Source organism: Eleutherodactylus coqui, chromosome 1 (genome assembly GCF_035609145.1).
Source record: "Eleutherodactylus coqui strain aEleCoq1 chromosome 1, aEleCoq1.hap1, whole genome shotgun sequence".
Lineage (NCBI taxonomy): Eukaryota > Metazoa > Chordata > Amphibia > Anura > Eleutherodactylidae > Eleutherodactylus > Eleutherodactylus coqui.
The window spans coordinates 93,645,752-93,670,417 of record NC_089837.1 but is presented as its reverse complement, the minus strand read 5'-3'; the positions used below and the strand labels follow the sequence as shown (position 1 = coordinate 93,670,417).

The following is a 24,666-nucleotide window of genomic DNA, read 5'->3' as shown; positions in this document are numbered from 1 at the left end:
TCATCTTCCCGAGAATTTACAGTCAAAGAAAAACTTTACCTCAACTTTCAAGCAATGTATATTTGAGGCTTTTCAGGTGAATTATGCTTACTCCTACTACCACCTGATGTCTCCATTAGGAACCTCCTCTTGCTATTCAATATATTCAGGCATGTTGGCCTAACGATTTGTAGATTCCACATCGGATATGATCTGAATTTCTCTCTTAAAACAACTGTGACCTTAAACATTCTGAACAGAGGCATTACTTCTCTATCTACTTTTATGGGCCCATAAACTCCCTCCAACTTAAACCATGATGAGAGGCAGGAAGAAAGAAGCCAGTCTACCAAATTTAACATCCTTTTTCTCAGCTGCAACTTCCTCTCAAATGGACGCTGCAAATACTACTGTTTTACATGCACCAACAATCTCTCACAACTCTCTTCCTCTAACCTCATCTAATACTGCCAATGACAGTCAAAGCACAACACCCTCAACCAAACGCAATTTCTCCCCATTACACCATGAAACATTACCATCGGGTGCTCCTACAGTTTGTCTTCAATGAAATGGAAGATTATATTTTTGACATAAAACTGAAATTAGCAGACTTAGAGGACAGATCAAGAAGAAATAACATTAGATTTAGAAATATCCCAGAATCTGTCAATGACTCTCAACTCAAAGAATTTCTCACTGATCTTTTCGTATCTGTTATCCCGCATGCTCGTGAGCCCGGTCTTTTGATCAATAGAGCCCACACAACCTAAAAGCATACCAGTAGGTTTCCCTAGAGAAGTACTTGCTAGACTTCACTTCACTTCATTTTAGGATGCACTTTTAAGGGCCTTCTCAAGGCATAAAAACTCTCAGATCATTTTCAGCAAGTATCTCTATACTCTGATTTCTCACTCACTACTTTGGCCAAGAGAAGAGAATATGCCAAATTATACTAAAGTTTTGATAGAGGAGAAAATTCCATACAAATTCCCTGTAAATTGCTGATTTTCAATAATGGCATTACTCCCAGCCTCACATCTCCTAAAGAAGCAGAACTTTTGGTCCTTAAATTTTCCCTATTCACTCATCAAGCAGAACCGACAATTTTGCCCAAGAAAAGACCTGGCTTCCATAACCAAGACATAACCAAGACTGGAGTATTCTCAAACCGCTCTCCTAAAATTCCTACTTAAATATTTGGGTTCTGTTCTCTTTTTGCCTGTCCTTCCTTCTTTTATTCACATATGGCTCTGGGGGTTAGTCCATCTATGGATCGTTCTTTGGTCGGTCTGATCTTCAATGTACTCTGTTCTTTTGTCATTCTTCCTAACTATAAAACTTTATTTGTGGTCACAGTAATCTAATGTTTTCTTCATAGCAAGACTGAGGATCCTGTCTCAGTTGGTTTTCACCTCACCCCACTTCCCCAAATACAGGTATATCTGCTATCTACCTGAGCTTCCTATTATGGTTCATGTAGACTGATTGAAAAATTTTGTTCATGTTTTGATTTTCTTATTATGTTTAGTTAACTTTTTTGGCTTATGTTGATCTGCATTCAAAACATCTTATACTTTTCAAATCTACAATTGTTTTTATTTCAAAGAGTTGGTGGACAATGGTGGCTTATGCGGCATTTGACTCTCAACACATTTTATACAAATAATAGTTCAATATGTTTGAAAACAGGGCCTGAACAACTTACTTAAATGCTCACTGTTATAGAAAGAAATCAATAAACAAAAATGCAATATTTTCTGTGCTCAGGGCTTTCCCACATATTTTTTTCTCACACACCGTAACAAAAAAAGGGGTGTACTAGTAGCTATAAAACAAAGTCTAGCATTTAAATGCATTAAAGCTACGAGTATTTTAGACAACAAGTGTAGTTATATCATCTTAGTTTGCCTAATCAATAATTCCCCATATACTATTCTCAATCTTTAGTCCTCAATTATTAAGCAAATCTCTTTTCTGCATGGTAGTTAGACCACCTTAATTTAATTAAACAAGGGGCGGTTATTGAATGTGCGGATTTTAATATAGTACCTAACTCCTTCTTGGATAGAAATGTTACTAACCCAACAAGTAACGCTTATGACATACAGGACTAGAGATGAGCAAGCATACTCGCTAAGGCAAACTACTCAAGCGAGTAGTGCCTTATGCGAGTACCTGCCCGCTCGTCTCAAAAGATTCGGGGGAGAGTGGTGATTTGCGGCAGTGAGCAGGGGATAGCGGGGGGGGGGGGGGGTGAAAGAGAAATTCGAGCGGGCAGGTACTCGCATAAGGCACTACTCGCTTAAGTAGTTTGCCTTAGTGAGTACGCTCGCTCATCTGTAGTCCTGTATGTCATAAGCTTTACTCGTTGGGTTAGTAACATTTCTTTCCAAGTAGTTTGCCTTAGCGAGTACACTCGCTCATCTCTATACAGGACGTAATCTTTAAAGAAAGCTTTGGAGAATGCAACATGTAAATGAATGTGATTATTCCTTTTTTTCAAAACCTCAGAAACCGAAATTCTCACATAGATCTCTTTTTAATCGATAAATGGCTTTTACAACTAATCTCTTCCTCCCATATGGACCTTATGACTTGGTCCGACCATGCCCCTATTTTCATTATAATCAAAGAAAACTACAATTTATCTCTATCTTCTGCATGGAGACTTAATAACCCTCTGCGTAACAACTTAAAATGCAAAACACTCGAAGAATAGTTTAATCGCATAAAGCGGTTATGAGGCCTTTTCTTAAACCAATAAACTCATGAAAAGAGAAAGAGACTAAATGAGATAGGCGATAACTTAAAAAATATTAAACACCTAGAAGACCAAAATAAAACACATTTTCTGACACCGTAGAAATTAAAAAAGCTTGCTCCATGTTTCATAACCTATTACAAAACAAATCTTTATCTCCGTAAATCTGAACTAGAGATGAGCGAACGTGCTCGGCCCCGCCCCTTTTTCGCCCGAATACCGCGATTTCCGAGTACTTCCGTACTCGGGCGAAAAAATTCGGGGGGCGCCGTGGCGGCACGGGGGGTAGCAGTGGGGAGTGAGGGGGAGAGGGAGAGAGAGAGGGCTCCCCCCTGTTCCCCGCTGCTACCCCCCGCACCGCCACGCCTCTCCCCGCCCCCCGGCGCCCCCCGAATCTTTTCACCCGAGTACTGAAGTACTCGAAAATGGCGGTACTCGGGTGCGTAAGTACTCGAAACGAGTACGTTCGCTCATCTCTAATCTGAACTCATCCACTATACACAAGGAAATACAGCTTTCAAATCCTTGCCAATGAAATTAAGGTCAAAGAAGCTAGAATTAGACTTCCTTATATGATAGATTTACACAACAATAAAATTATGAATCCTTGTAAAATAGCCGAAGAATTCACTAAATATTCAAGCTCACTATACAATCTTAGTCAACATGCTTCCCACCCCAATCCACAACTTATTAACATTTTTTAAAGCTATTTCACTCCCCACTCTTTCTAATGTCCAAATTGAACTTCTAAACAAAGTGTTCTCTATTTCAGAAATTCTGGATACCATTACTTCATTGAAAATAAATAAATCTCCAGGACCAGATGGCCTTATGAATGAATATTATTTAAAAAATCGCTAACGCCCTTGCTTCATGCCTCCAAATAACTTTTAACCACACCATTAAAAACACCCTCATTCACTCCTGAAATGTTGAATGCGCTAATCATCATGCTCCCTAAGCCAGGCAAACCACATACCTCTCCCATAAACTTTAGACCCATACCCTTACTTAAATCTGATATTAAAATATATGCTAAAATTCTAGCTTGAAAACTTGCAGATATTCTTCCAAATTTAATTCAAAATAATCAGGTAGGTTTTTATTAAAAATAAACAGTCTTCCGATGCCACAAGGCACTTTATTGAGTTAACTGAATTCTCTGAAAAAATAAAATTTCTGACCTTCTTTTGTCATTAGACGAGGAAAATGCATGTGACAGGGTACATTCTGGATATCTACACACTGTTCTTAGAAAAATTGGCTTTCAAGGAAATTTTTTATCAGCAGCTATGTTATTATATTCCAACCCCAATACCTCTGTTTATTACTCTGATTTTATGTCTAAATCTTTCATTACTAGTAATGGTACAAGACAAGGCTGCCCAATGTCCCCGCTAATTTTTGCTTTAATTATGGAACCCTTTGCAGAACATATAAGATATTTACGCTATATGTTCTCCTTAGAGAGAGCACCTAGAATTAAAAGCTTTGCTTTTAATTCCCAGTCATTGCTACAAGGCCTGTATAAAGAGTCTAACTTTGGCTTGAAGTAATGCTGCCTTCCAGAAGGTAGCACTGTGGAGGTATTATTCCATCTCCCTTATTTGCATATTACCCACAGGAGCATGAATCTCCCTAAGGAGAAAATATAGCGTTTCTGACGAAGGGCAAATATCCTAACACAGCTGTCTGTGCATGGAGTTGGGCTTTGCTTTTAATTCCCAGTCATTGTTACAAGGCTTGTATAAAGTATTTAACTGAAGCAGGAGAATCAACTGGATGACTGAAGAAAGTTTCACTGTCAGGATTCAAATCAACTCTAAAACCTAACGTTTAGTAGATATGTATTAAAAAAAACTTGACCATTAAGTCTTGTACAAGACACACGAAAGAAAAAAAGATTAAAAGTGTTCCTTTCAAAGGTCCCCAGACAATAATGAGGGGAAGTGGAAAGGAGGTGGAAAAACAGTGTTAGTCTGAATATCCCCTTTAATCTTGAGAGGTTTATGCAAACAAGGTACCAGACACTTATGTTTAAAGTCTGGATACAGGTGTATGGTCGGCCTAATATAGGACAGGCGTTACTGTGACCTCTATGCGGATAGACGGATCAGTTTATATCCGTTTCCTAAAAAGAATAGTCCCATAAAAGAATGGGTCAAGATCCAGTGCCAATCTTCCATGTAAAAGGTAGATTTCAGAAACACAGAGGTTGGACCGGATTCTGGACCTTATTTCAAATTTCCAGATTCTCAAATCAGACCTTTTTAAATATTTTCAAATATGCCACCTACTTAAAAATTTCTATCCTCCCTCTAGAATTAATATCCCCTCCAAGTTAGATGTGTGGCTCTCTTCCACCCAAGGTACCAATAAAGATCTTTCTACCTGCTATTAGATCCTAAACTCTCTTCCTCTGGACCCTATGGAAAATCTTTAAAAAAAAATGGGAAAATTCATTACAAATCCATATCTTGGATAATCAATGGCAAGGAATATTCACATCAATCTTTTACACATCAAGATGTTCAACTCATTTTGAAAGTTCATAGAAAGTCCTGTACAGATGGTATCTTACTCTTCAAACTCTGAATAGAATTTCCCCTAGATCAGTGTTTCCCAAACTCCAGTCCTCATGGACCCCCACAGGTAATGTTTTCTGGATTTTCTCAGTACTGCACAGGTGATGTAATTATTGTCGGTGCCTCAGACATTGCCATTGCCTCAGAACATGACCTGTTGGGGCTCCATGAGGACTGGAGTTTAGGAAACACTGCCCAAGATTCTCAAATTGCTGTTGGAGATGTGTTTCAATAGATAGTACTTTTCTCCATTTATATTGGCACTGCCCTTATGTCGTGAAACTGTGGAGCTAGGTTTTCCAGTTGATGTCCAATATCAGTAACATACACATTTATCCTGATCCGGCGTTACCCTTTTTAAACTTGGATATGGATCAATTTCCTAGTACTGTACATATACCATTAATACATATATTAATTGCTACCAAATTGAACATAGCCTAATTTTGAATTGGTAACTCTTTCCCTTCTATTTCTGGCAGAAATACCATATATACTCGAGTATAAGCCAAGTTTTTCAGCACATTTTTTTGTGATGAAAAAGCCCCCCTCGGCTTATACTCGAGTCAGGGAAGGATTTAAAAAAAAACCTCCATACTCACCTCACAGCCGGCGTCTGTGTCCCCGGCGGTGGTGCGGCAGGCTGCTGGAATCCTCCCAGCTGTCATCCTCCGCTGTCCTCTCTGTTCGGCTCTGTCATCCCCCACTGTCAGGCTGTGATTGGATCGAGTGCTGGCTGTGATTGGTGAGTATGCGGCAAGCTGCTTTAAAATTATCCCCGCTGTCATCTCCCTACTTGGCTTTCAAATCCCCCACTGTCTGCGCTGTGAAAGGAAGCGCTGTGATAGAATCGAGCGCCGGCTAATCACAGCTGGCACTCGATCATTCACAGCCTATCACAGCCTAGTGGCGGGGAATGACAGAGCCGAGCAGTGAGGACAGCGGGAAGGATTCTAGCAGTTTGCCGCACGGCATTATATGTGTCCATGTAATGCATATTGTTACTTTACTTTAGTAATTGCAAAAAAAATGTTTCATTCGATACTTTACAAGCATAGAATAAGTCAAGTCAATATCGTAGTAACCTATAATATGAGTTTAATTTCCAAAATACTTCACAATGTGACCTACCGTACATTCTACAGAATTTTTCCACCAGGAAACTAACCTGAGGTGGGGGTTTTGAAATCTGAAGCATGTCATTTTCTGCTGTGGATTTTCCCTGCAGAATGTACCCCCTACAATATAGTAGGGTGAAAACCTTAATGAAATCCGCAGCAAAATCTGCATGATACACATGTGGAGTTTGCTACAGTTCACCATGGATTTGCAACAAAACCTGGAACTTGGATTTGCAACAGATTTTTACTTTACGCTTCCATCTACTATACCCTTACAGTTACTGATTTTTGATAGCTTCAAGATAAGTCAACTGTGTAGTCAGACAATGGGGAAAGCAAGTCGGCGGGAGCACGTAGAAATGCCTATGGCCATGTGAAAGGCCCCTTAAGGAAAGAAGGGAGGGGGTGGACATGATCAAAACATTTATATGTTACAGGAAGAGAGAAAGCAAGGGAAGGACATGATCGAAGCCTTTATATATGTTACAGGAGGAGAGAAGGGACATGATTGAAACCTTTAATAAGGATGACGAGAGAAAAACTAAACACTAGATCAAGGGGGCACTAGGCACTATCTGAGATTAGTTAGTAAGAATATCAGAAGCAATGTCAGAAAATATTATGTTACTCTTAAGGCTTATTCACAAGGGCTTGAGCACATTTTGGTCACAGAGTTATATAAATGCAGATTAGATGGACCAGGAGGTCTGCTATCATTTTTCTGCTAAAATCTATGTTTTTAGATAAATAGGGATAGATGACCAAGGATGGATGTTAAACCACTGGATAACATGAAATGGTTACAAAATCACCATGCACTACAAATTCATTGGATGACCAAAAATTGCCAACATATGCCAAAGTCAGAGTTATGACTAGACCATAGGATGACCAAGTTTAACCACCAGATTACAAGAGACAGACATAAACCATTAGATCATCCGTAAAATGAACATTAGCTGGGTAACGATGAAAAGAGGCAATGGATGGGATAAGTAGGTACGGGAAGCAAACTAGTGGATGACCAGGATCAGGACATTGCTCAATGGAGTTCCAAAAGAACCTGCGCTGTAACACAGGATTATAAGTGTCTGGACATTGTAGCACAGGGTTGTAAAGTACTATTAGCTTTAAGAAAATGAATACATAATTCTGGAAAGGATCAAGTTATGGGAACAGTTTAGTGGAAAATTCTGAATTCTAAATCCCCAGTCTCCTGCCAGGTGAAAGGGTTACTTCTACACAATCCTAGGGTCGAATACACTAAACAGCGATTTTGAGCCAGAAATTCATATTACCAGCAAAAATGAAAGAGCCCATTCAGAAGCTTCTGGGAGGAAGCAGAGGTGGAGTGTAATATTAAGAAATATTATGATCGTAATCCTGCTGTGAAGCAACATCTGCACACAGTGGCTCATTTGTCTATATAAATGACATCGTTCTACCAACAGAGCCCAGCAAGCGAAGAACACTCTCACCCTAGCCCCTAGAGACAGTGGATGATGGCTCCTTACTTCCCTCTGGTTCTGTGCCTCAACATGCTAGGTAAGGAAAAATCATCAAATATTGTGCAAAACTTATGTAATGAGGATTAGGGTTGTTGGTTTATTAAATGTTTATTAAATCTGGAAGGTAAACTGGTGGTGTTAATGTCAGGAATATACTGTATTCAACTTTTTGATCTAATGAGGGTTACAGGTTAAAACTTTCTAAATAGATGTAGAGTAATTTAAACATATGAAGCTCAGTCTGGTACATCAATAAAAAGTGAATTATGCCCAAGCTTGAATGTACAAATTCTCTAACTTATCACGTAATTGTAGCCTCAAAACTGCTTATTAAGCTCCTTGAGGAACATCACTGACAACTCCTAGATATCTGCATTTTCCATATTAAGGAATATATTGTCTTAACATGGAAATAACACATTTATGAATGCAAAATCTAGGGATATTTTTGCTATTCTACACAACAGGTTTTCACAATTTTTTTTTACCAACGACACATTGCTGCTAGCAGAGGTCTCATATTACCATCAAGATGACTCTAGTCAACCTCGCTGGCAGAATAAGCCCACTACTGTCCAGCTGTAGACGTAGAGCTCTACAATTTTCATTTTATGTTCTCATATTTTGATTTTGCTGAATTGAACTTTTGCATCAGAAATAGTCCATGATATTGATTAAGCATAAGAATTAAGACCTGTCATAACCGCACAGTGAGAATTTTATGATGGGACATGGGTGGCCTTAACTAGCACTAGAAGGTCTCATGTCTTTTGCTATTTGGCCAGTTAATTGCAGACATTTATTTGGTTACATTGATTACATTGTGTAGAACTTAATGTTTTTTTTGTCATTTCTCAGTCTTTTGCCTAGCCATACCTAAAATAAGAAATGTTCGCTGGTGCCTAACATCAGGAAGTGAATACAAAAAGTGTATGTTTTTGGCAAAATCTTGTAAGAGCTCAGACATTTCCCTCATCTGTGTAAAGAAAACCAGCCTCGAAGACTGTTTCATTGCCATTAATGTAAGTTTTGTGATTAATAGAATGACATGTTTGTATATTAGAGAAGCTTCAATATCTTGTGAGACAAAAAGAAATGATGGTTAATGCTATGCTTTTAAAATATTAACCAATTTATGAAGGGAATTTTACATAGAAGAAAAAGGGCTATGTAAAGGGTAGGGAGATCAGATGGCGGAGAAGGCAGTTGTTTGGCTGCTATTGAAGGGGGGTACAAATTATAGAGTAATAAAAAATAGGGAAAATGTACTAACAGTGTCTTAGTGAATGTAGGCAGAAGATGCATCATATTTATCACAGTGTCACATGCTGAGTGACAGATTTGGTGCATTTTTTACTGTGTTTCGACACTTTGGCCGGATTTGGCCTTAGACCAGTATTTTGCAGCACAAAACTGGCACATACCATTAACAACTTTGTGCATTTTATGACTCCACTTAACCTCACCGCATTTTATAGACACTTTTCTAAACTATCTAGTAAGGAGCAAAAATAGTTAAAAACTCAGAATAAATGGAGTGCACAGTTTATCTGCTAGTTTCTTGGCATGTTTTGAGTCAAAATTAGATTGATTTTTGATTAGCAAATTGTGCACTGTTTTCTACCAATCAGTGTTTCCCTGCATAAATAAGTAGTGATGTGCCTCTGATGAAGGCAGACCACATACAGTATCTGCTATGGGGCCTGTTGACCAGGGAACGTAAAGCCGTGTGACCCCACACCAGGACCCACTCCTTCAATTCCATTCATTTGTTTTACATGAGTTTAACTCTTAGGCCACATTCAGATGGGTGCATGTGTGTTGCACCCAAGGTTCACAGGCACAACCTGCATTGGCCAGCACATGGCTACATGTCCAAATGCTATCCAATCTCCACACACAGTTAACATTGCATGTCCTATTCTCATCCAAGGCACAAACCAGAATAGGACATGCTGTGATTATTTTTCACATGGACCATCTGTCTTTGCGAAAACTCGTACATGTGAATAGCCTCATAGGCTATAATGAGACCGTGTGATGTCCCTGAAATACACAGACAGCACACGGAAGGGAAATACGCTTGTGTGAATGGGCCTTTAATACTTAAGGGTGCTAATTGTGGTTTGCACTAATGGAGCGTTAAAAAGTGAAAGGCATCACTGGTGCACTGATAAACGGGAGCCGTGGATTTATTTTACTCTAATCTAGACTCTCAATTGATTGTGGGGTCAGAATTTGTGTGTAAATTAATTTTGGGGTCTGGATTTATTTAGGAGGTGTGGTTTTGTGTCTGAATTAATTTTAATTAAGTAATAATTTGGGGGTTTGGTACATCATCTGTATTAGTCTAATGGATCTCGTCTGAGTTAATTTTGGGGCCTATTCCAGAGACTAAATTAATTTTTATGTCCAGACTGAGGTCTGAATTCATTATGAGGGTTCTGAATTTATTTTGGGGTCTGGTCTGGGATACAATTTCATTTTGGAGTATGTTCTTGGGTCTGAATTAATTTTAAGGTCTGTATATATAATAGGGACTGGTGTCAGAATTAATTTTAAGATCTATGGTTTGATGCCTCCCATGCCCCCAATCCTGCATTTTCTATGTATGTGGCTGGTTGTGTTTATGAAGTACCATTGTCCCAGCATGCTGTGAGCATCTATTCAGTCATTCTGGTTGTTGTACTTCAGAAGAAGCCGTGTTTTTTTACTGCAACTCGCTAGTGTCCCCTTATGCTAACTTTTAGAAGGATCTGGTAAGGGGTTGAAGGCGTTCTAGTGATGTACCCACAAATAAGGATGCTAGGGATTAGTGGGGAAAAGTGCAACAGGGAGAGAATTAGATAAGTGTCTGTTCATCCAACACTAAAACAACTAGTCCTGTGAATGTAGCACTAGAAAATTAAAAACTAAAGTCATTTACTATCTATGTGCTATATTTGTTTATATTCTATACTGAAAATAAATGCTTGATATCTTACAGAATGGCGATGCTGACGCCATCACTGTGGATAGTGGCAATGTCTACAAAGCATCCTTGCACCCTTACAACTTGAAACCAATCCTGGCAGAAAGCTACGGACCTCAAAAAGGTATAAAACTATTAAAGTGTTTGTGTGATATTAGACAAATAAGAGTCTCATTTTTTTCCCCCCAAAACAGCGCCACTATTGTTCATAGGCTATGTCTGGTATTGCAGCTTAGCCACATTCAACTAAGAAAAGGATCTTAAAAAGGATAAATAGAATAACATTTGGACCTTTTGCAGAAACGTGTAACTATGCAGTGGCTGTAGTGAGAAAATCAAGCACTTTCAAGTTCAATGAGCTGAAGAACAAGCGATCTTGTCACACTGGAATAGGACACATGGCTGGATGGTATTCACCACTAAGAGTTCTTCATGAGAAGAAGCTATTGAACTGGACTATTGAAGAAACACAAAGGGGTAAATATAGATTTTCTACATCAGAACACACTAGTAAAATAAGGACGCATAGTAACAATAGCATTTTATGTCAAGTAGTATTATCAGAAGTATATGGAAATCTCATGACTCCATTTTGAAAAAGATGCTACAAACTCCCCAAACCCCATATACAAAAGTGATCGTATATAGACTTTTTAATAGTTTTCTGTGAACTTTTAATTACTGTTTGGCTGCAGCCTTTTTGGAAAAAAAAAACATTAAAAACACAAATACCACGTAAAACATAACAAAATGTGTTTTTGAAACCAGACTACAGCTTCTTTCAGACAAAGGGTGGAATTTATATTATAAGAGTGGCGTTTCACATGCTGGACATAATATAATCCAAGTTAGAGGAAGATGTGCCTAATGTATGGAAAGGTGCACGCCTCTTTATACATTTGGAGCATCTTGGGCCATCTATGCATCTAAATAGAAATCTACGAATTTCCTGCCCATTTTATTGAAGTTTGGAAAACCGCTTTAATGAAAATAAATATAAATTATAGAGTGAGAATTTTAATTTTTCATTATTTTCTAAACTTTATAAAACGCAGAGCGATGTTTTATGGGGTCTGTTCTGGAGTCTGAATTACTTTTGAGGTCTGTATTTCTAATGGGGAGTTTTTATGAAATTCTTTAGCGGTCTCCAAGTATTTCTCAGCAAGTTGTGTCCCGGGAGCCAATGAGCCAAACCTGTGTAAGCAATGTACAGGACGGGGAAGTAAAAAGTGCAAGCCTACCACCGATGAACCATACTTCAACTCTGACGGAGCACTCAAGTATGTACAATGCAGTCCTATTTGGGACCTTTCATACAGGATGGAATATTCCACAACAGCATCGCGGAATATGCCGTCCCTTAATTCCGCACCAAAATCCGCACTGCTACCTGCAGATTAGCAGGTTGGCAATTTGAATTTTGGGTCTTAATATTTCGTAGGAGGGCGTATTCCACAACACTGTTGCAGAACATTCTTTGCTGTGCGAAAGGTCCCTTTGTCATACTTCTTCTGGTTATAGATGTATTATACCTTTGTACCTGATACTTTTATTGGCTATACATGGAAGTTAAACATTTTATTCATTTCTACTCTTGCACAGATGTCTGAAAGATAACAAGGGCGATGTGGCTTTTGTATCAAATACTGCTGTACCAGGTAACCAAGATATATCTATTTCACACAATTTTCATAGAAATTGACGTTTTACATAGTGACAGTCCCATAAGTTAAAAAAAAAAAATTCTTGTAAATTGCAATATTTCAGGGCATATCAAATGTCATTACTTTTCCATACAGAATGGAATAGATTGGACTTTTCTCAGTTGGGCTGATGAAACATCTCTTCTGCTCTTTCCTTCATACTAAACAAGTTAATAGTGAAGGTTAGATCATTGGGAGGGTAATAGGCTGAACTAGATGGACATGTGTCTTTTTTCAGGCTAACTATTACGTCCGTGCAGCGCAGTAAAGCACCACGCCTCAGCACGGACGCAGGATGGTGTCCTAGTAAAACTGAAAACACACTTACATAGTATTTGCAAGGACAAATTACACCAGCCCAATCAAAGACAGAAGTAAACCTGTCCCTTACTAATCATGGGAAGTGGGGCACTCCTGCCTAAAAGTGGGGTAGGTGCTCTAATATGGACGGCCCCACCATCTTCATCTCGGACCTTGTTACCCCTACTTAGAAACCCGAAAGATGCACCAAACACAGGACACATAACTGTTCACACCTATACACAGAACAGGACAGTTCATGTACCACATGTCTGGCCACCTGCACAGACCCAATGTGCATGTCACTGTTTACATCAACATACCAGCTAATGCAAACCACACAGAACAGTAACCCCACTCAGAACTCTAATGCATACAAATAGTAAACAATTGCTAGTTCAAATGTCCTCACGCCAAGGGAAAGAATCAGCCATTTGGAGGCTGCACCTGTAAAAGGGGAAGGGAGAGGGGGTCCATATGAGATGCAGATGGGGAAAACAGCTGTCCGGACCGTCCTCAGGGAAGGTGAGAGACACACCAAGCTCTGAGTGGGAATAACACAGAATGAGTAAAATAACCAGCAACCTCTACCATGAGATGCTGGTATATATGAGCAGCAGACCAGTGAAGATTGGCTGGCTGGAGAACACCACACCCAACCAGTTCAATTATCCCTCACCTGTGAAGGTGTGCTCCTGAAAATCCATAGAACTACAGGTTCCAGGAGCACAACCTGACACTAACATACTATGTTACAATAACAGGGTATTCTGATCATAAAAGTGAAACCATAGAGCATATGCCATCACTTCATGATCAGTGAAGGTCCAATTCTGTCTGTATGGACCATAGAAAGGATATGGATAGAAACTATGTGAGGATCCTTCACTCTGAAGTGCAATCAGATCTCTGCTGTTTGGGATATTGTAGTGCCATCACCTACAGGAGCAGGAAACCTCCTTTAAATAGGTTCTCTAGTTGTGGGCAAATAAAGGTTAATTCTGATACAACACTTTACATAACAATTGAGTTTGTTGTAGCAATGCTAAAGGCTCATTTACACGTAAAGATAATCTTTCAAACGACTGAAAAATTGAAAGATTTTGCGATCTATTTGCAGAAAGTGTTAATAACCATTAACACGTTATCATCTTATTTGCATGTAAAAGGGCCTTCAGGAGCTGTTTGCAGAGCCCAGCCTGTGATTAATCACACGCCCAGCTGTGCACACAGCTGTATTGTTCTGCTCCTGGCTGACAGCAGATTACAATGTTATCTTCCAGCTCCCGTGGAGATAACAGTGTGCAGTCTACTTAGAAGTAAATGTGTTTGCTTTACCTCCCAGTAGCTGCCAGTAGCTCAACGACGGATTTTAAGTTCACCTTAAAATCATCATGCAAATGAAAGGTGCATGATGCCAGCGTTTACATGTAAAAATCATCGCTCATTTTTGGTCATTTGAACACATTTTGAGCGATAATCGTTATGTGTAAATGGGCCTTAGTTCAGTCTGGTGGGGGTGTCTGATTACTGTGGCAGTAATGTTGCTATGTGAAACCAGTTGTATATGCAAACCAGTGCCCCATTTCATCAGATACCTGGATACTTGTAAATTCCTGTTTTTCAGCTGAACTCAGTAAAAACTTTCAACTGCTCTGCCCTGACAATACCAGAAAGTCAATAGACCAATACCAACAGTGCAATTTGGCACGAATCCCAGTCAATGCGGTGGTAACCAGGAGTGCTGGAGACAAGACTGCAGACATTCTGGCCACGATCCAGATTGCGCAGGTAAATATAAGGTGAAAAACATTTGTAAGGGCTCCCACCCACTTGCGAGGGCGATTTTAAAATCGCTGCGATTTCGCAGTTGCCAACTTGCGATTCTTTTGCGATTGCGCTGCGATTTTTCTCCCACTAAACTCGCATTGCAAAGCTCTGTTTTGTGGCTGTCCTGCGTTTTTTTATCACAGCGTTTTTGACACTGACTGCTGTGCCCTTCCCCTCCTCCTTGCCTGAGAGAAAAAAATCGCTGCGCAATCGCAATGCAGTCGCACATGTGATTCTGCGATGTGCGATGCGTTTTTATGGCACCCATTGACTTGCATGGGCAAGGGAAAAATCGGTCATCGCACTAATATAGGGCAGTCGCAAGCAATAAAAAATCGCACCAGCGCTGCGAAAAAAAATTGCAAATGCGCATAGCCACATTACAACTGATTTGTTTCAAACTAGAAAGTTTTAGCGCTCTATTGCAGCGCTAAAAAAATCGCAACTCACTAACGCAAGTGGGTGGGAGCCCTAAGGTTGTTATAGGATTAAAGAAAAAAGAAAAAAAGTTTCCTCTGCCTTCTCCACTGCACAGTTTATTCATAAGTGGTAAGTTAGTAGCAGACCTTTCTGAGATTGAAGAATCTGTTCCATACATCTTAGTTGCAATATTGTATCCAACCCATGGACATGAATGGTGCTATTTCAAGGAAAGGAGGGGGTGGAAGGTGAACAAGCCTATTTATACTATAAATATATAGATCTTTTGACCTACCTACAGCTAAAATGGCTGTGATTGGTTAACGCAGCGCCAGCTTTCATTGGCTGACGCCGCGCTGAGTTAGCCAATCAGAGCATTAGCTTTCTGGAGGCGGGGTATTCAAGCCCCGCCTCCAGAAAGTAATGCTCTGTCGGCGTGGTGGAGGAAGCGACAGCCTGCAGCAACGCTGCGTGAGGTGAGTATTGATTTTTTTTCTACAGCGTATTCCCGGCGTATAAGTAGACAGTTGGGGTGGTCTTATACGGCCACTCGTCTTCTACGCCGGATAATACGGTATATATTTTTTTTAACTATAGAAAAGTCATGCATCCAAAAAGAAAAGACACAGAAATACACACAAGTATAAAAACACAAAAAAATCCCCACATAATATGAGTCCCTAAGAGAATAGCACAAATCAATGTGTTTTTATAATTGTGTGTATTTCTGTGTCTTTTTTATTGGATGCATGACTTTTCTATACGTAGTAAATATATATATTTTTATAACTCCTGCACTCCAGCTTGCTTTTCTTCTGTTTGATATATATTATAGGAGGACTTTCTGTTCTATGTATGGGTTATATGAGATAGATATCCTCTACCCCTGATATATGATTTATGATGCCTTGCGGCTTTTGTTAAATCCCATAATATTTTATAAACTGGATCCTATAGCCCGATTAAGGCCCAATGCCCACGGATGGAAATTCCACAGCGAGATTCTGCGCTGAATTTTCGCCGTTGCATGCTGCCATAGGATTACATTACTTTATGCAATCCTATGCTGACAGCCACAATTTGACAGTGTGAAAACTAACGCGGTACTAAAATCGTGGCATGTCCTATTTCTGTGTGAGCCTCGGCTCTGCTCTGCACATGTGCGGCTGTGCGCCAGGCGGCACATCACAGAGGGAAGACGCCGGACAGGTAAGCGGGAAGTCAATGCCAGGGGGCGGGTCGCAACCAGCTGCATGAATCTCACAGTCGGAATCCGACCCGGCTGTAGGCATGAGGCCTAATTCTCCTGGTAAAATATGTATTATTTTACTTACTTCTTAACTATTGTTAATATTTATAAAATCTAGAATAAAGAATGCAAACTAATCATCGCTAAGAATGCGAAGACTCTACGTCTGAAGACCTCTGTAGCCACTCTTATTCCTTTACCATCTTCAATGGACGCCTTCTTGTATCTAGGAGCAAGTCACTTCAATTCTATCCGAGCCATGTATGGTAAGAGACTGAGTCAGAAATAGTGTTTGCTATTAGCTGATCTCATGGAGTGAATCTGACTTTTGTGAACATAATGAATGATTAATGATTGGATTTGGCCGTAACCATTTTCCTTTATTCCCTGTGGATTTAGTATTAGATCCTCCTTCCAAAGAGACTGTGCGCTGGTGCACACAGAGCAAGCAGGAGATGATAAAGTGTGACGGCTGGACACCAGTAAGCGGCGGAGCCATTGAATGCACGCAGGCATCTTCTGCAGAAGAATGTATTCTACAAGTCTTGGTAAGGAACACTTGAAAGATGGATCCTCAAAGAGAATGTGTGTCTATTAGGGCTCACACACATGGGCATATGCATATTTCGTCCGCAAAATAGACAGCGCTTTTATTGCGCATGAATATGCATATTTGCTGCGTACTTAAAGGTAAGAGAGTTTTTTTGCGTGCAAATTACCTGCATATGTACTGCGCATTTTCCACCAACCCCCAAAAAAATGCAGATGAGAAAATAGAAGTCATCCAGGCAGCATCCGTTAAAAGATTGCTTCTTTATTCAGTGCATAACATCACAAGCGAGGCAGCAGCAGCTACGTACCGACCCTATGCATGGGTCTTTCTCAAGCATTTTTTTCCCCAAAAAATACAAGCAGGCCCAGATGATGTCAGAAATATCCCCCTTAGGTCGTCCAGCAACCTGCGTAAAATAAGCAGCCAGTATGCAACATCTTTTATGCACCTGTAGACTAAAATGGGCGTATTACGTACCAAAATAGGACATGTTGCAATTTTTTATGCACATAAAAATCACATGTTTGAAAACCGCAATGCAAATCAACGACCTTTCAACACTGCGTATCGCGCAAATAAAAAACCCCACATGTAATGCGCAGCAAAAATACACTTGTGTGAGTGAAAGTTATACTTAGGGACTCGGAATTACCCCAATATTTCAGCAACCTAAGGGCAAAAACACATGGGCATATGCGTAACTACGCTCGCCACCACGGAGCACAGTCGCGCTTGATCCAAGTTTCATTTCGCCATAGCATGCAAGTTTGGAAAAAACTGGGGAGATACGGTGGCTCCTGCCCTATCGCTTCTTGCCCGTACGATTAACGGGCAAGAATGCCGCTAATGGAAACAAAACCATTGAAATCAATGGCCATGTGAATAAGCCCTTAATTGTATTATTCGTCATTTAATACTAAATTTGTAATTAGAATGGCAATGGTGTGAGAGAGTCTAGATACAATCTAGGGATAAGGCCTGTTATAGTATATTATTAATAATTAGAGATGAGCGAGTATACTCGCTAAAGGCGATTGCTCAAGCGAGCATTGCCTTTAGCGAGTACCTGCCCGCTCGAGCCTGCAGGTTCGGGTGCCGGCGCGGGGGAGCGGTGAGTAGCGGCTGTCAGCAGGAGGGAGCGGGGGGAAGAGAGGGAGAGAGAGATCTCCCCTCAGTTCCGCTCCGCTCTCCCCCGCAGCTCCCTGCCCGCCGCCGGCACCCGAACCCTTTTGCCTCGAGCGGGCAGGAACTCGCTAAGAGCAATGCGCGCTCGAGCAATTGCCTTTAGCAAGTATACTCGCTCATCTCTATTAGTAATGCAAGAGATTAAAATGTTATGATTGTCATTAATAATTTAATGTGGGTAATCACTAAGTTTTCCCAAACTTCAATATTAATTGTGATTGGTGTTTTCCTTTAAATTACAGACAGAACAATGGACAACAGGTTGTAGTAATCCTAACTTGGGTATAGAAAGTACTCAATTGCTAAATAGAATTTTACTTGTTTCAGTGTCTTAAAAGACGAAATTTAAAAATAAAGCCCTTACTGTTAAAAAATGTGATTAATTTCTTTGTAGAAAGGTGAAGCTGATGCAGTAACACTAGATGGAGGGTACTTGTACACAGCCGGGCAATGCGGTCTTGTTCCTGTAATGGGAGAGTACTATAACCAAGGTAAGCTCATTCCCCATGTACTGCAGGGGTGGCACATTGTTTCCTCTAAGGTGGGTGATCTGGAAAGAAAGGAGGTAACACAATGAACTAATTAGGTCACTAAACCCTATGACAACTATGCCTGGCTGAAGAGTCTGGGAATTTTAATACTATGATTTCTAAATCACATGGGTTAGAGGGAAGAAGGGTCACACATGTCTCCTGGCAAATAATGATCCCATCATGCCAAACTTTCCTAAAGTACTAAAGTAGACGTGGCAATCAGGGGTGGATACAGAAAGACAACTTAAGGAGTGGTACATTTTCCTGGACTAAAAGCTGTAAATGCATGCAGCGTCTCTCCACTGCAAAATGCAGGCGGAGGTATGCTGATTTTGACTGGCACTTCAATTTCTCATATATTGATTGAATTGAATTGGGGAGTCCAGTTTCTGGCCGCACTCAGCCTTTTGCAGCGGAGAGATTCTGCATGTAATAGTAGACTTACCTTGTAACCAACACTTATTCAATAGTTCATGCCTCCAAGCTGTTGAACATATTAAATAATGGCAGCTACAGTATAATGCTTAAATTCTGCAATAGTGCCATCCTTAGTGCCAACGTATAGTATAGAACTAATCGTTTTGCATAGCTACAGTAATAGTAATAGACACAGTGCATTCTCAACTTTATAAGGAGGAATAAACTCACATGCTATTCCAGGGACTGTGCAAAGGTATCATGATAAGCACATACTTTCCTAGGGACTGTACCAAGGTATCATTATGATGGACTTTGTTGAAGTGGTATTCCTATCTTGGTTTTTCATGGCCGGGGTGGGAAAACTCGGCCCTCTGTTTCCAACCACTTTCTGGATACAGCCAACCGCTCTAGCCCTGCTCTGTTTCCGTATCCCCTATTCACTTCAATGAGAGCTACGGAAACAAAACTGGGCTGAAGCACTTGGCTGTTTCCATAGACTCTGTCTGGCTGGCCGGTAAGTGTGTAGCTGCGGTTTCTAACCTTGGGTATGAAAAGCAGAGATGGGAATACCCCTTTAGTGCATTAAGAACCAGGCACTGTAAATATACAACGCTTGGCTCTGGGCTTTAATTCTGGTTGATAGTAAACATACGGTGCAGTATTAAAACTCCTGCAATCTAGCAGGAACAGGTCGGGTTCTCAGCTGTCAGACATAACATAGGACCCAAAAGAAGACAGAAGTGGCTTTTGGCTTTTAACAGCTTCTACTTTCCCCTTTACAAGCTATATAGCACTCAATGAGCGCTATGTAGAGAATGCCGCTTCCTGCATGGGACCGGCGACCCCCAGCTTGTCAGAGGTGACTCCTAACCAACTCTGACAGTAACCACTGTCACACTAGGGGGATGTTCTCCTATTACTGGGGCTCCGATGGATTATAGTGTATGGCCTCCTTCACGTGGCGACAGTGATATCGACGCGGGAAAATCGATCTTGTTCCTGTAATGGCAGAGTACCCTGTGTTCTGTGCGATATCGCTGCATTTTCTCACTGCGATATCGCGATTTTGTGTTGCTACAAAGTCACGTGACTTTGTAGCGGTCTTTTGCCGGGATTTTCTGGGGGGCTTGAAATATGAACCCTACCCCAAAAATAAACACTAGCTGCATTAAAAAAAAAAGAAATACATCACCTAAGAGGTGCTGTCCAGCTCCCCCGCACTTCTCCCGAAGCTCCCCGACACTTGTTTGAAGTTGTTTGGCATAGCTTAAAAAAAACCACCTCCAAGAAACGCTGATTGGTTCCTAAGCGCCGTGGCTCAGCCAATCAGAACCAGCACTGGATGAACCAATTACACCAAGATTATACAAATTATATATCAAAATGTCCAACCTATTCCTGTTTTTTTATTGTACCGAAAATATGATTTTAAAAATAAAAAACTATAAATTTAAAACATTTTGTACACATTACCCCAAACAGAATTTTTAAAAAGTGATAAGAATTTCAGTGAAAAAAGGTAAAACATCTGATTCTCTCTCCTATTGGAACAAATAGTTCCCACCAAACACCTACTCTTACCTACCAGTCAATATATCTGTTTAGTTCAACGCATTTATCGTATAACTCTGAGATAAGATCATCAAGCAGAGCCCCAAACCCTTTTATTATTCCCTACCCACCTTACCCTTATTAAACCTCGCCCACTTTTATAACCTGTTTTATTATTATTGCAAGTGCTATCTATAATCTGGAAGAAACAGAAATTATGGTGTGCTGTTGCATTCATACTGTGGCCTCTTTTCCTTTCTGTATCCTCTCCAATTTTATAAATAAAGAATTGAAATAAATAAAAAAAATGTGTGATGAAAAAAAAAGCAACAAAAATAATTTTCTCAGGCCAAGAAGAAAAAATAAAGCCATAAAACCACCACATGGGTAAAATCACTATAAAGTGTCTGGTCCTTTAGAGGTTAAAATTAAACTTTCATGAGAGGTTCTTCTTGTCCAATGTGCCTCAATGTTTTCTCCTTGGAGCATTTTATTAGTGGTTATACTGTTATTATGTAGTATTACCCAGATAAGCCGATCATATCATAGCGTCTTCTTCTATTTTACAGATGATTTGAAACCATGCAGAACGAGCGGATCAAAAACACAGGGTACTGACCTAACCCCATTACATGTTCTACTGTAAACATGTCTGTACACCGATTAACTCTTGATATTATTACATACATATATCTTCTAATTGTATGATCATTTAAAGGGAGCATGTCCGGTCCTCAGGTCAGCAGGTCCAGCTGCATAGCTTTGTAGCTATTGCCCCACTAATTGTATTGCAGCTTTTCTTTATCCTCTACTGGTCACCCATGCCAAGTCATGTTATATTCGGCTCCTGACACTTCTGACAAGAAGGCAGTGTCCACCATTCCCTATCAATGGATGATGTCAGATTTGATGGACAGCGAGCGTGGATATGAAAGCACAAGTAAGGCTGGGTTCACACGGGGCGTATTCCCGTCGGAAATCCCACGGTTTGGCCGCAGCCAAAACTGCGAGATTTCCGCCGGGAGAACCGCCGCGGAAAAACCGGCGGCGGCTTTGAAGCGGCCCGGCCGCTCGCTCTTCCGCTGCGGCCCGCGCTCCCATAGAGGAGAGCGCGGCCACGGCGGAAAGAAAAAAAATAGGACATGCTGCATATTCTGAAGCCGCAGCTGCGGTGGCCGCAGCCGCGGTTTCAGCCTGACTTACCACAGCGGATTGGCCATCCCATTTGGACGAGATTTCTGAGAAATCTCGTCCACATGGCTGGCGAATCCCGAGATTAGCGGTCGCAGGCGGAATTGCCGCGGCGAAATTCCGCGCGGAATTTTCGTGGCAAATCCACCCTGTGTGAATGCAGCCTAAGAGTTATATCCAGCACGGACCACAGAGCAATCAACCATGTTATAGTACGTTAAGGGGGTAAGCAATTCTGCAATGTGTTTCTAGTCTGGACTAGACTCTACATAAGGTGACTTACAGTTTTTTGGGCTGAGAATGTGTTTGACATTGTCTATCAAATAAAACATCTTACTATAACATGGTTGATTCCTCTGTGGTCTGCACCACATACAGCTGCTATTCTTTGCTTTCATAGTGCAGTGTCCGAGGAGCAGGCCCACAGCCAAGGAGATGGTGGGGTAGATAAGGATTTTTGTGTCATGGTCACTCTACCCTCTCCTCCCCTGAGGGTAGCTCGGGACCCGCAGCAGTAACTGCTGCGGGAGGTCACAGGGAAAAGTAACTAGGAGTTACCTTAACGGCCTTGGTCACTCGTGACGCCAGCGTTCCATCTTCTGCTGTGAATCTGGATGACGATAATAACTCAGTCAACGCATAGAGAAAGCTTTATGGACAAACTGGGAACGTTCGATATTAGGTCCTGTTTAGCTTACTTAACTGTAACTTATAAAATTTCCACAACATCAGCAGTATGGCACAGATAAAACAGAATGAAGTGGAGTGACAGGGAGGATTCTCGGGGTAATCCGGATGATCCACAATCCCAGTTATCTGTGTGATCCCGCTCCCAGTGACTCTGTCTCTCTTTCTCTCTCTCGATGTGCTTTTATAATGGTGACATGGTGAAATATTTTGGGAAACACATGTACAGATGTGATAAATTTTACTTGGATTGTGATAGCACAATTCAAAGTGTAAATAAACCACCCTGATAGCATGGGCCACCGTGATATCACGTTGCAAAAAGGATTTCAGGGCAGCGCCTGCCGTGATATACCAGGGTTGGAGTGGAAGCCACTGCTTGCAGACGCAGTTATCATTGATTTCAATGAAACCCCAGTGTGCAATTACAAGCACCGGCCACTACGCGGGGGTCAGAGTAGAGGCTTCCACTCCAACCCTGGAAGACCCCTTTAAAAGTCAAGCTAAAGGAGAAACCATCTGAATGGGAAAAATAAAGAGTGTATTTGGACCTTTGTGGCAAGACCTACCATTTAAGGCTAACTTCACACAGGCCAATTTCACGCTCACCATCATGTGAATTCCCCATGGATGTGAGGCATTTTTATGTCAAAACAGCCTAGCATCACTTCAGGGGAGAAGCGATCGCGGAGTTTCTCCCATGGTTTTCAATGGGAGACCTCGTATCACATGCTCCTAGCATGTGGCGCGATGCTGCCACCGGCCGCATTGAAAACTATGGGGCTGTGATGCGAGAGCACACACAAAGATGGAACATGCCGCGATTTGTTTCTTGTATCGCATCACAGTGCCATGCAGGAAAACATCGCTCATGTGTATGACCCCATTCAAAATTTTCTTGGCTGTGTGAAAGTGGCTAAAATAATAGGAAAGATCTATTATAACCGGAGTTTGTATTTAAAGGGGGTGTCCAGGAATTTTTCTATTGATAACCTATCCTCAGGAGTTAATTGGCGGTGCTTTGCCGCTCTGGATCCCCACCAATCAGCTGATTGCCAGTCCTGCTGTCAGTGCAGACAGTGCTGGAATAACAAAGAGCTGGCAATTAGCTGACTGTTGGGCATCCTGAGCAGAGAACCACTGTCTACCCTGAGAACAAGTCAACAAAAGTAAAAGTACAGGACAGTATCGTAAATCTATCACGGGGCGCTAGTTCCGGAGTGCTAGCAGCCCCTACTAGTGATCACAATTCAGCACTAATTGTCAGGCTGAACTTGTAAATCCAATTGCAGCCCAGCAATTATTTCTAAATTGTAAGCATTAGTGGCGCCCATGTAATAGCACCCTAAGAAACAAGGTATCCATTGTAACATTGGTAATATTAGGTCCTGTTTAGCTTACTAGGTCTTCCAGGTACAATACTATATTACTAAAATATTGGCTGCACTTACTATAATATTGCTGTTGATACTTGGCCCAATAGTAAGTATAATTATTGATGGCCCCACACCAAATGTTTTATTACACAGTGCCACTAACTGGATGATGATTTCCTTATATAGCGCAATTGGAAAATGTATTATTATGACTGTGCCAGTGTTTCAGTTGACTTTCCATTATTTTCCCTCAGCACCATCTGCTGGATGATGAATTCTTTATACAGTATCTACCTGTAGTGCACAATTCTACTTTTTTACAGAGCCAGATTATATGCACTTTATTATTTCAATTTCAATCTGAAAAGTATATACCTTGTTTCCCTGAAAATAAGACATGCCCTAAAAATAAGACATAGCATGATTTTCCAGATTTTTTGAGGATGCAAAATGACTTTTCAGGCTTTTTGAGGATGCTTGAAATATAAGCCCTACTCCAAAATTAAGCCCTGCTAACAGTTAATTAAAAAAGTCAATTTAAATAGTGTCCAGGCAGCTAAACATGTAAAAAAGTTAAACCTTTTTGAACAAAAATTAATATTAGACACTGTCTTATTTTCGGGGAAACACGGTATATGTTACTCTAGTAATATGTGAGGTTACTACAATGTATAGCTGGCAATAGAGTTGCTAAACAATCTAAAAATATGAATATGCATGTTTTTTTTAACATAAGG

At 40.7% G+C, this 24,666-nt stretch overlaps 1 protein-coding gene across 1 annotated transcript in view; it reads left to right on the top strand.

The window, feature by feature from the left end:
• Positions 1 to 7,826: 7,826 nt before the first annotated feature.
• LOC136622594 (serotransferrin-B-like) overlaps positions 7,827 to 24,666 on the top strand; it is a 28,904-nt gene continuing 12,064 nt past the window's right edge. Inside the window, exons 1-11 of the mRNA XM_066598108.1 lie at positions 7,827 to 7,997; positions 8,819 to 8,982; positions 10,947 to 11,055; positions 11,232 to 11,408; positions 12,073 to 12,211; positions 12,534 to 12,589; positions 14,562 to 14,725; positions 16,552 to 16,699; positions 16,833 to 16,981; positions 18,566 to 18,662; positions 21,245 to 21,286. Of these exons, the coding sequence (XP_066454205.1) occupies positions 7,952 to 7,997; positions 8,819 to 8,982; positions 10,947 to 11,055; positions 11,232 to 11,408; positions 12,073 to 12,211; positions 12,534 to 12,589; positions 14,562 to 14,725; positions 16,552 to 16,699; positions 16,833 to 16,981; positions 18,566 to 18,662; positions 21,245 to 21,286 (1,291 nt within the window). The 5' untranslated portion in view covers positions 7,827 to 7,951. The remainder of the gene's footprint in view (positions 7,998 to 8,818; positions 8,983 to 10,946; positions 11,056 to 11,231; positions 11,409 to 12,072; positions 12,212 to 12,533; positions 12,590 to 14,561; positions 14,726 to 16,551; positions 16,700 to 16,832; positions 16,982 to 18,565; positions 18,663 to 21,244; positions 21,287 to 24,666) is intronic.